Source organism: Chrysochloris asiatica, unplaced genomic scaffold, assembly GCF_000296735.1.
Source record: "Chrysochloris asiatica unplaced genomic scaffold, ChrAsi1.0 scaffold00001, whole genome shotgun sequence".
Lineage (NCBI taxonomy): Eukaryota > Metazoa > Chordata > Mammalia > Afrosoricida > Chrysochloridae > Chrysochloris > Chrysochloris asiatica.
The window spans coordinates 25375715-25388003 of NW_006408519.1; the positions used below are offsets into that span (position 1 = coordinate 25375715).

Below are 12289 nucleotides of genomic sequence, written 5' to 3' on the forward strand. Positions count from 1 at the left end.
AGGAACTTATTAAACACAAGAACCCATAAAGCACTCCTCTAACTGAACAGTTGTTAGTTCAAACCCACTAGCTGCTCCATGGGAGAAAGAATGACAAATCTGACCCCATAAAAACTACAGTCCTGGTGTGGCACTGTGGGGGGTAAGCACTGGACTGCTAACCACTAGTTCAAACCTACCAGCCACTTCCTGGAAACCCTATATAAGGTCACCATGCATTGGAACCAGCTTGACAACAGTTAATAACAACACAAGTACAGTAAGTATAATGATGACAAAGCAAAAACTACACCAAAACCAAAATCAAGAAAATATAAAACTGGCAAGGGCTAAGAAATGTCAACAATCACTTATTTAAATGCTAAAGTTTTTAACTGATTTCTTTCTAAGACATAATCTTGTGAAGCTCTATTGAAATGTTGTTGCTGTATGCTGTTGAGTCGGTTCTGACTCATAGCACCCCTGTTATAAGGTTTCTTTAGAAGTGGCTGGTGAGCTTGAACCGCCGACTTTGCTGTTCCAGCTGACTGCAGCCCTGCACATTAACCCACAGCGCCACACCAGGACTCCTCTGTTATAATAAATGCACCAAGAGATATAAGCAACCTTTTATTGAGTCTAGGACTCCATACTACAAATTGTGAGGTGTTGCATTTGTTTGAAGTCTCTTATTAATCACAGTTAATCCCTTAGCTAAACTCAATAAACAGTACTTTTTTATTTATATCATATAAAAACATGGCTTATATAAGCAAAATCCATCCACTGGAACGTAACCAGAAGCTGGCAGATTTTTAAGTCTGACTAATGGCCTTTGGAAAAGCTTTTCCTTAAAAAGGTCTTTGCTTGTAAATCTTGTTTTCACTCCCTGTTCCTCTCTAAAACCGAATACCAAGTCTTTGTTTCCTAGTAGCTCATTAGCATCAAACGTTTACTCATTCTTTCGATTATCACCTTTCTTTGTATGTAACAGGGAACAAAACAAGCAGAAGACTGGACGAGGTGACAAGCACATCAGAACTGTATTACCTTTCTATAAACTTTAAAAATCCAGTTAGTATAAAAAATTCACATAAAAGAAGGAGCATGTGAAAATTGCCTACTATACCATCAAATCTCCTTGACCGGATGGAATCACCAATTTTATGACTTTTAGAGAGGAAAATAAATGGTTCATTCTTATATTTTATTAAGATATAAAGGCAAATTCAAGGGTTTCTATCAAAGTTGGCATTGTTGTTGTTGTTATGTGCTGTCGAGTTGGTTCCGACCCATAGCAAAAGTTGGCATAAGTCATATTATAATAATCTTTCAAAACCCACACAGGGAGAGAACTGTTGGGAAAACCAGAGATTATTGCAAAAAAAAAAGCAGACAGTATAGCATTTTGAGTTTCAGAAGCATCAAGGTAAGGAAAGTTGCCCATCAAAGAAAATCCCCTTCTAGGACTGAAAGTTGAAGGGAACCAGAGTCAGATGTTGGCTGGTGAATGCCTGGATCTACATGAACAGACGATCCCAGGACCAGCAAGAAGGAAGAGCATTAGTGGAGCGTGAGATCTCTACCTCAAAAAGCGATGATAGCAGAGATGGTGGCAGAGGCAGTGGTAATGAGACAGAGCAGCTGCGGGCTCTAGGCTCATAGATTGAGACAGGCTCTGTGTCTATTGGCAGGAAGCTGACAAGAAAAACATGCCCTTTGGACATTTAAATGTATATTTGTTTTGTATGTGTGCCTCAAATATTTTTGCTTTGTTAATTTGTGAAATATAAGATGTAAATGAAGAGCCACAGGGAGAAAGTAGGATAACTGTTGTTGCATGGAGGGGATTGCAATCATTGACATGAAACAAAGTATAATTTGTTGAATGTAAAGCTGATGATCTTGTCTGTAAAACTTCACAACTCACAATAAAAAGTTCAACAACAACAACAAAAAACCACACAAGAGTAAAATGTTCATACAATGATCATCTTAGCATAAAGAGGGATGCCCCCCCCCCCATTCGTCTTTGGATTTTCTGTAACAGGAGTATGCTAATTTTTGAACTGAAAAATCAGTCTTCAACGTTCGATAATAGAACATCGATATGCCATGAGGAAAGCAAGTCCTAAGATCTATCCATTTTTACGTACTTTTAAAAAAAACTGACAAATGATCCCATGAAGCACCGAGATTCACTCTTGAATTAAAACAAAGAGCTGTACCTGTTCCTTTCCGTGCAAGCTCCAGACTCCAAGGGGGTTTCGTGGTGGGTGGGTCATCGCAGTCTGGCGGCAGCTGAGGCACCAACACTGATCGAAATTTAGACAGTCCTGAAACACCAAACAAGGAAAAAGACGGATTCATCACTTTGCTTCTCAAAAGAAGAAAAAAGGCTGACCGGTTTTGTAAGTAAACCTTAAAACCAGAAGCCGTTCCACCACAGTGAAATTCTAATAGTAAAAAGAAGGCTGTTTTCAAAACCACTGAAGATCTCATCTGATTTAATGCTTTGTCATGATTCCTATACGCTGAAGTCCAAGAACAACATGGTTTTAAGAAAGACAGCAAGTTTGAGCTGTTTGTTTAATATTTAAAATTAGACTGCATATTTTGGTACAGGAATCATGCCATATTTGTAATATTCAGATGGGACTTTGCATGTAGTAAAAGTTTGCCCTGTTCCTGAAAAAATCTGTTGACAAACTCCATTATAGTATTTACTGTGCATACATATTTACAAAATCAGTCAAAAAGTCTTTCTTTCAGGATTCCAGTTCATAATGGCATGGTTTAAAAACCACATCTCTCTGATTAATGGATGAAAGCAAACAAGTTCTCTCACCAAGACACCTGTCTTAATCTCATTTGGGTGCCTTCAAAAAAAAAACACCATCCAATCAAAACAATGGCTTCCAAGAGGACCTGCTGGCAGGTTGAGTTCAAGACAGAGAGATCAGCTCACAAGGTTATGGAGACTGGTGTTTGGAATCTCAAAGGGGTAATGTTGGTAGATTTTTCTGAAGGACACAGGACAATCATGGAGGCTACTAAGGAAGACATTTCAAGAAAATTAAAAAGTGCACTGTGATAAAAAGGCCAAGAAAGTTGTGCCAAGGAATTTTTTTCCATCATAATGCACGTACTCATTCTTCAAGGATTGGTCTATGAGAATTCCATTGGGAAATCTTATTCCATCGACCCTACAAGCCCTGATCTTGCCCCTTCAGACTTCTTTTTGTTTGTAAAAGTCAAGGAACACACTTGGAAACCCTGAAGGATGTATCCATCAAAGGAGCAGAATTCTTTGGGGAGGGTTAGCTATGGAAACACGGCATTCAGCAGTGTATGGACCTAGAATGGGGCTATGTTGAGAAACAGTCGCTTCCCATTTCAGTTTGCATTTAATAAAGGTTTCTATGATGTGCAGCAATACTTTCTGGCTTACCCTTACGCATCAACACAAATGTCTTAGGTAGTATTTTCAAACAAAAACATGATGTTAGGAGAGACACATGCAAAAATCTGTATGACAGTGTGTGGGAAAAGAAGATAAAACTAGAAGTACTTGTGTTATGAGCAGAATGAACTTTAGTCCCCCCAATTTTAATGTTAGAACAATCAAGCATTCAAGATCAAAAGAGCACTATTTGCCCATGGACAAAGTTCAGAATATAGGAAGAATTAGGAAAGCTGGAAGAATGGAATGAGAACTACAGAGGAGAAGTTGATGAGGGAATATGACATTGTGGGATCACAATCAAGGACACGAAACAAAATGGATAGTAACTGCTGAATGGAACAATGTAGACCTGTACCAAATTGACAGAATTTTAAAAATATTTAATTTACTTATGGCTACGTAATTTTTCAAAACTCTAATATTTTATTCCAAAATTAACTCTGCCTGTAAAAAAAGAGAAATAAATTCAAGTTACTGAAGAGAGTCTGATGAACAGGCTTTATAAAAAGCACATACTAGACAGAAGCCTGCCAAATGCTTAAAGAAGACCCAAAATGAAATTTTCTTATTTTCTTTCTTCCTTCGCATACAAACAACATGATATAATCAAATCTTTTATACTGACTAGTTTTGCAGGACTAAGGTGTGCCTGAGCTAAGCCGTGGTATTTTCAATAGCATCATATGCATGTGAAAGTTGAACAATGAATAAGGAAGACCGTAGAAGAATTGATGCCTTTGAGTTATGGTGTTGGTAAAGGATACTGAAAGTACCATGAACTTCCAGGATGGTGAGACTTTATCTTATCATACTTCAGACGTGTTGTCAGGAGGGACCAGTTCCTGGTGAAGGACATCAATGCTGGTAAAGTGCAGGTCAGCGCAAAAGAGAAGCCCCCCAATGAGACGGACGGATCAGTGGCTGCAACACTGGGCTCAAACCCAAAAACCGTGCGGATGGTGCAGGACCAAAATGCTTCATTCTGTTGTGCACAGGGCTGCTATGTGTCAGGAACAACTAACTCGCAGGTACCTAACAACACTTTTACACTCAGAGTTGTTCATGTGAAAATAAAACACTGCCCATAGAAGAGTGCTATCATCCGAGCCCTGCCCATGACCACAGTGGGGGAAGAACAAGGCCTTACCTGGAGTCGATGGCCTTTCCAGCATGTTCAGGTGATGAGAAATGAAAGCCTGACTATCATGAACAGTATCCATGTCAATTTCCTCTTCGTCTTGAGAATTTGAGAACTAAACACACACACACGCACACACAAAACACACACACAAAAAAAGCACACACAAAACACAGAAAAGGAACACCCATGACATGACTTTATGTCTCAATCTTACTTCTTAAGAAAGATAACATCAAAGTTATTAAGAATTGCCCCCAAATAATTGTAAAAGGATAAGTATTGTTTTTAACTCAAAAAGACTTAAAGAAAAAAATTACGTGGTCCAGCCCCCAAAAGAAGCTGATTAGAAATTATTGGAAATGCAGTAACAGCTAAACTCTATGCCTATGTTGTGGGAAGAAGTAGTGAGCAATGGTAGTAAATGCACACATAGTTTCTCCCCCAAATAGAGAGAAGAAGTTTGTCATCATAAAATTTAAACAACTGAATGGGATGTCTCAGAAGCACATCTGGGTTATTTTATGATTTAATGTGTCCCATGTGTTTCAGCTAAGGAAAAACCAAGACAAGTATTCAAAAAGATTTACAAGAAGGTGAATATCCTACACTGTTAATACAGGTTTAACCTGTATTTCTTACTCTGATTTTGAGTTTGACTTTACTGCTATCCTCATTCTTCTCCAGTATTTGACCAGGTTCTAGTGGGGACCCCAGTGGTGTATCAGCCTTCCTCTTCAATCCCTGCTGATGAGCTGATATATTACATGATGCTTCCTTGGCAAGGTGATCATCTTCCTGCGGCAATATTCAAGATCAAAATTAGATTTCTGAAGACAGTAGCTCACATTAAAGCTGAAAACTAATAGCTTAAAAGCAGCCATGCAGGTCTCAGAGTTAGCCCAGTGCCTAACAGTTATCAGCAGTGGGCTTCAGATAAACGTTACCTTTCACTATCTGCTGAGCAGTGGGCTTCAGATAAACGTTACCTTTCACTATCTGCTGGGCAGTGGGCTTCAGATAAACGTTACCTTTCACTATCTGCTGGGCTTTCTGTTTTGCCTTTTTTTTTTTTTTTTCCCCCTTGGGGCGGGGGGGCAGAGGAGCTACAAAAAGTAGAATATATGTAAGTGAACTTCTTAGAGCTTTAGAGCTTTCCCAAAAGAATGTCTCTTGGTTATTTCCTCCTCTTGGCAAGTGTGAATGTGGACACCAGATACATTAACATGCATGAGCATGAAGCACATTTTGACAGGCTTATAAATATCCCATTCTGAAAGAAATCCATGAGACCCTTTTCTATGGAAGGATTTTTCTTGCTTCCTCATAACTCAAAACTCTAGAAAACATTCTAAATTTACAACAAATAAAGATTTTTATTTCATAAAATCACAGTATGCACATGTTAAATGACTAACCAGGATAGAGTGAATCTGAGCTTTAAAGTGTCAAAGCGACAGTAGGGAATTGCCAGGCAAGTAATCTGGTCGAAATACTGGTGAAAAATGAAGCTTGAAGTGCTGGGGACATTTAGTCATCATTATGAATATCACCAGAAACAATTCTTAAAATTACAGTACCATAATTAACTATGTGTATCCTAAAAGTCTCTCGAGGAAGGCTTGACAATTTGATAATGAATGTCTACAAATAAAATCTTTTGTGAAGGCAAATGCACACAGATACCAATAAAAAAAATGCAATGTATAGTCTCTTCATAAATCAGTGGATTACTCATTCCCCAAGCTATTCATTTATCTATCTTCGGTTTATTTAACTATCTATCTACCTATCTATTTACCCATCATCTATGAGGGGAGGTCAAGAAGTTCATGGAAAACTTCACTATCTTTTAATTCCATTTTTCTGTAAATTTTTTGAAGCCCTTTCATACTATGTACCTACCAACTATCTACCTACCCATCTATCTATACGAGGAGACTTTACACAATTGAAGAAAAAATGGAATTAAATAGAACATTTTGAGGCCCACTCGTTTATCTGGCTGGCTGGCTTGCTTTTTGTTGTTGTGAAGTGCTGTCAAGTTGAGTCGATTCTGACCCACAGAGAACCTGTGTAGGGTTTCCAAGGAGCAGCTGGTGAGCTTGAACCATTGACCTTGCAGTTCACACGACTTTGCAGTCTGACGCATTAGCCCACAGCGCCACACCAGGACTGCGGCTACTTGCCTACTACTTAATTAATTCAACAAGTGTTTGCTAAGCACTTTACATACACTGAGAATTGTGACAGGCATAACTCATAGTAGCAATGAAAAAGACAAGAGTCCTGTGTTCCAACAGCTTACTATTGAACATATACAGGCAAATCAGTTAAATATGTAACAGCTTACATATTACTTTCAATCTCCTGCTACTCAAAGTAGAAATTCTATGCTCAAGTACAAGAAAAACCATTATGTCCTCACAGGAAGAATCAATGGGCTGGCAGCACATCTGTTACATAGTGCAGCTCTGCATCTACCAGTTGTTGTTGTTGTTGTTAAGTACTGTGGAGTCGGTTCCGACTCATAGTGACCCTACACAGGGTTTCCGAGGCTGCAAATCTTTATGGGAGCAGAAAGCCTCCTCTTTCTCCCATGGAGCTGCTGCTAGTTTTGAACTGCCGAACTTGAGGTTAGCAGCCCGATTTGTGACCACTACCCTACCAGAGCACTTTATAAACTGTAAATTGTTAAACACATACCAGCTTCCATTTGTGTAAACGGTGCATGGAACTGTGTTAGTGCTATAAACTTCATCAGTTTCAAAAGAAGAAATTCATTTGTCTAGATGGCTGCGTATAATAAACCAACACCTTCAGTAACACATGTTATTCTTACAGCGTTCTGAAATCCAATGAGCTGAGGGTGACCGCCTAGATTACTTGCAGCTTCTGGGTTGCCAGCTACAGCCTCTGGAATGATGGTAGGATTCAACACAGCTTTTTTCTCCTTTAGATTAAGAACCAACCCAAGTTCTGGCAAAGGTAAGCAGGAAGGTCTACTGAGGCCAAAGAGTGTGAAATACAAGTCCACAGCACCACACCGCAACCTCCAGTCATGTGCAGTTCCTAGGAAGTGAGCAGTCATAAAATGAAAATCAAGAATGACAGTAACCCATATATTTTTAGTTATTCTAGAATCTGTACAGAGAACGGGAATAAAAACAGGATTATTACCTAGTAAACCCTGTCCTCCACAAATTCACCTTCTGTTGTTAAGTGCAATCAAGCCGGTTGACTCACAGTTAATCAATAGTTACAGAAACAACGAATGCTGGTCAATGAACCCATGAGCATTGTAATAGGAAGAGATTCTGTTATCAACCATTCTTATATTTCACATCAACAGAGCTAGGATTGCAAAAATAATTTTTTTCTAACCTGAAATCTTCCTTTTCATCCCTCCTCCCCCCAAAACGACTCCACATTTATTCATTCTCTGTTCATCTTGACTGATTTTCTTCTGTTTGCCTGCTAGGCAGAAAGATAACGCCCTATGAGCTTTTTATCACTGGATTTTATCACTGGAAACAAAGTCTCCTAACTCTACAATTTATTACTTTCAACTTTTAATTATGATGAGAAACACTATGACTACTTGAGAAAAAAAAACGAAAAACACCACAATTCTAAACTTGGGTTAATGCAGAGGAGGAAAATATTTTGCTACACACCATCATATTGAATATTTCTTAAATATTTGACCAAAAGACTGGCTATGTAGAAAGTTCTTTATTAAACTAACTGACAGACTGGAGGGATTTTCTTTCCATTTCTCTGGCTATCATCATATTTTTCATCTTTAAGGGTTTCAGGTTTTTGTCTTAGATTGCATCTCTCTCCATAGCAATGACAGACTAGAACTTACAGATACCAGAACGTTCTGACTCTTCTTTTCTTCTCAGTAGAGCACTCCAGATAGACACAGCCTGATGAAATTTACTTGTCATGTGGGTTTAGATCACCTACATGACTTCTGTTATTGTCATTAGGTGTAGTCATGGCAGTTCCGATTCATAGCGACCCTATGCACAAAAGAACGAAACACTGTCCAATCTTGTGCCAACCTCACAATTGTTGGTACATTTGAGCCCACTGCTACTGCCACTGTGCCAATCCATCTCCTTGAGGGGTCTTCCTTTTTTTTCTCAGACCCTCCACTTTGCAAAGCATAATGTCCTTCTCCTGGGACTGGTCCCACCTAATATCAGGCCTTAAGTATGAGAGACAAAATTTGGCCATCCTGGCTTCTAAGGAGGATTCTGGCTGTACTTCCTCAACACAGATTTATTAGTTCTTCTGGCAGTCCATAGAACTTATTCTTCTCCAACCAGAACTCAAAGGCATCAATTCTTCTATGGTCTTCTTGATTCACTGTCCAAATTTCACATACATATCAGGTTACTGGAAATACTATGGCTTGTGTCAGGTGCACCTTAGCCCTCAAACTAACAACTTTGCTCTTGAATACTTTAAAGAGGTCTTGTGCAGCAGATGTGCCTAATGCAATACATCGTTTGATTTCTTGACTGTTGCTTCCATGAGTGGTGACTGTGTATCCAAGCAAATCCAAAGACTTTGATCTTCATCGGTAATATTTGTCTTTTTTGCTTTTAACAAGCAAGGTTGTATCGTCTGCATATCACAGGTTGTTAATGAGTCTTTCTCCATTCCTGATGTCATGTTTTTCTTCATATACTCCAACTTCTTATATTACAACCCAAGTACTCCTTTCCTAATTTCAAACAATTCAGTGTTCCCTTGTTCTGTTTGAATGACTGCCTCTGAGTCTGTGTACAGGTTCCTCATGAGCACAACCAAGTGCTCTGGAACAGACTATGAATTTAAAATGATCTAGAGAATTCAAGTGAGTCGAATATGGAAATCCTTCTGGATAAAAAACATTAAACCATATAATTACTTAAATTTGACCAAGAATTATGGTTTCAATATAGAACTGTAAAAAGGAAACAAAATTAAAAGTATACGTAGTGACAGCAAATTTAAGATATCATGATTATTAATTTTTGTGGTGTTCAACAGTAAATACTGTAAATAAACAAGTTACCTAGTAGTTATACTGATGAGAGTCCCTCTACAATTTCAAGTAACATGCCAATTACATGCAAAGGGAACTCACAATAGGGGTGTTATGAGTTTACTGAGTTCATATTAGATAGTGCACTATGCTAGGCATGTCCTGGAGAAGGATACATATGTTTAGTAAAGTACATGGTAATTGAAAAAGGGGAAGACCCTCAACAAGACAGACTAACAGGATTCTCCAGTTTGGGGGCAGGAAAAGCAGAGACAGACAGCGAAAACTCCTCTGCCAAACCCCCACCCCCGCCCCCCCACCCCCAGAAAAACAGAGAAAGAGCGGTCCGCAGAAAAACTGCGGAGCTTTGGATCTTGTTTAAGGTTCCGGGTACCAGTTCCCTGCGCCCATTGAGAAGAAATCTGTCAGTGGAAGCAAAATACAGTGATTTCTGAATTGATCAAGCCTCAGAGGCCAGCAGCTAGAAATCCTCAGGCCTGAGGGCGGAGCCACAGCAAAGCGGAGGCAGTGACCCAGCACTAGAAGCCGCGGAGCTGTGCGTATGAAGGAAGAGGTGTGAGTGATTTGTCATCTTTCACGTATCTCTCCTCGTCACCCCAACCGCAACCTCACTGCACAGCCTAGATACCTTCAGGCGGGTGAGAGCACACCCCCAAAAGGGTCCAGCATTGCACCCACGGTCTGCCAACGGCATAGAGATGAAACCCACATGCTGCTTGTGACATTTTGACCCCAGGAACCCACCCCATAGTTTACCTAGGTGAGACCCTTTGCATAGCAAAGGTCAGTGAACAGCGTAAATCACAATTTTATTTTTGTTTCTGATTGGTGATATCTGTCCCTGCTTTCACATTGTTTCTGTCTTTAGTCCTTTGGGCCTCACAATTCTCCCAGGAGTTGGAGCTTTCTCCCCCTACCTCACCCAAGAAAAGAGACAGCAACTGTGCCCACAGAGCTAAGCTACAAGCATACCCTGTAGTACCCACCATCTGGACAAGGGCCAAAAACAGCTGCTAGGCATTACACATGAAAGGGGAAGCCTATCTCCAGATCACATCCACCACGAGACGCTCAGAAAGCTTAACAAAAAGCAATACACATCCATTTAAGCATTAAAAACTCATATAATTGTTGAAAATGTCCAAGAAAACACAATTAAAGATATCAACACATGTCCAAAAACAGAAAAAAGTAACTGAGACAAATGAGCTGGAAGCAGACACAGACTTTCCAGTAGAAGAGCAGGCTCTGGATCTGCCTGAGAAGGAATTCAGAAGAATAATATGGAAACAAATTAAAATGCTCTAAAAAGGGGTGGAAGAAAATAATAAGTCAGGAAAGTGCTACGGGAGGAAACAAACAAGATAGTTATGGCATTGAAAACAATCCAAAACCTGCAAAAAGAGGTCCAGATAATAATAAAATATCAGAAATGGACAATACACTGAAAGGGCAAAGGAGCAGAATGGAAGAGATGGAATCCAGAACCAGCAAGCTAGAAGATGAATCTCTCCATACTGCTAAGATAGAAGAGCAAACAGAAAAAAGGATTAAAAAATCTGAAGAGGTCTAAGATTCGTGCTGGATAACATAAAGAGGAATAATTTAAGAATTATTGGCATTCCAAAACAGGAAGAATCATAGAAGTCCACAGAAGAGATAGCTGAAGAGCTTCTGGAAGAAAATTTTCCTAACATTTTGAAGCAAGAGAAGATAAACATTCAAGAAGCTGAAAGGACCCCAGGAAGAACAGACCCCCCAAAAAATCACCAAGACATATCATAATCAAGCTCTCCAAAATCAAAGACAATTAAGAGAATCCTAAAAGCAGCCAGGGGAAAGAGAAGTGTTACTTACAAAGGCAAGCAAATCAGATTAAGCTCTGACTTCTCAGCAGAAACCATGCAGCCAAGAAGGTAATGGGAGACATGTATAAAACTCTTAAAGAAAAGAACTGCCAACCAAGAATCATCTATCCAGCAAAACTGTCAAATAAATACAACAGTGTAATCAAAACATTCCAGGATAAAAGGAAGCTTAGAGATTTTGTTAAAGCCAATCCAGTGCTTCAAAACATCCTAAAGGGATTTCTTTGGAATGAAAACCAGCAAGAACAGACAACAGTCAGAGATCGACAGATGTGGCAACACCACCTGGAACTTGATCAAGGGATAGCAGAGTTCAGACTGGACCAAAATTACAGCAATGAATTCAGAAGACCTGTAAGGCCAACCAAAGCTCAAAATATTAACAATGTCACAGGGAAAAATATAGGAACACAGTGAGATCCAGGTGGTGAGGAGGTCAAGTAGATGGCAAGACACAACAGACTGTCTTAACAGCAGGGAAAACTTAACAGACTATAGGGTAACCCCAAAGAAAATTAATACTCCACAACTTAGCATGAATATGAAGATCCAAGCAGAACAAGGACACATTAAAACAAAGAATAGCACAAAAAGCACAAACCCAACACAAGAAGGCATGCAAAACAAAGGAACAAACAGCACTACAAAAAATTAACATAATGACAGCAGTTAATCCATACCTATAGGAGCTCTGGTAGCGTAGTGGTTACGAATCGGGCTGCGAACCTTAAGGTCAGCGGTTCGAAACTACCAGCTGCTCCGCGGGAGAAAGATGA

At 39.4% G+C, this 12289-nt stretch overlaps 1 protein-coding gene across 1 annotated transcript in view; it reads right to left on the reverse strand.

Moving 5' to 3' along the window:
• The window catches only part of TAF2 (TAF2 RNA polymerase II, TATA box binding protein (TBP)-associated factor, 150kDa), a 95347-nt gene that overhangs the window by 7338 nt on the left and 75720 nt on the right, over window positions 1–12289 (reverse strand). Inside the window, exons 21-23 of the mRNA XM_006830830.1 lie at window positions 7426–7655; window positions 4593–4698; window positions 2208–2315 (exon numbers count right to left, since the gene is read on the reverse strand). Coding sequence (XP_006830893.1) covers window positions 2208–2315; window positions 4593–4698; window positions 7426–7655 — 444 coding nt within the window. The remainder of the gene's footprint in view (window positions 1–2207; window positions 2316–4592; window positions 4699–7425; window positions 7656–12289) is intronic.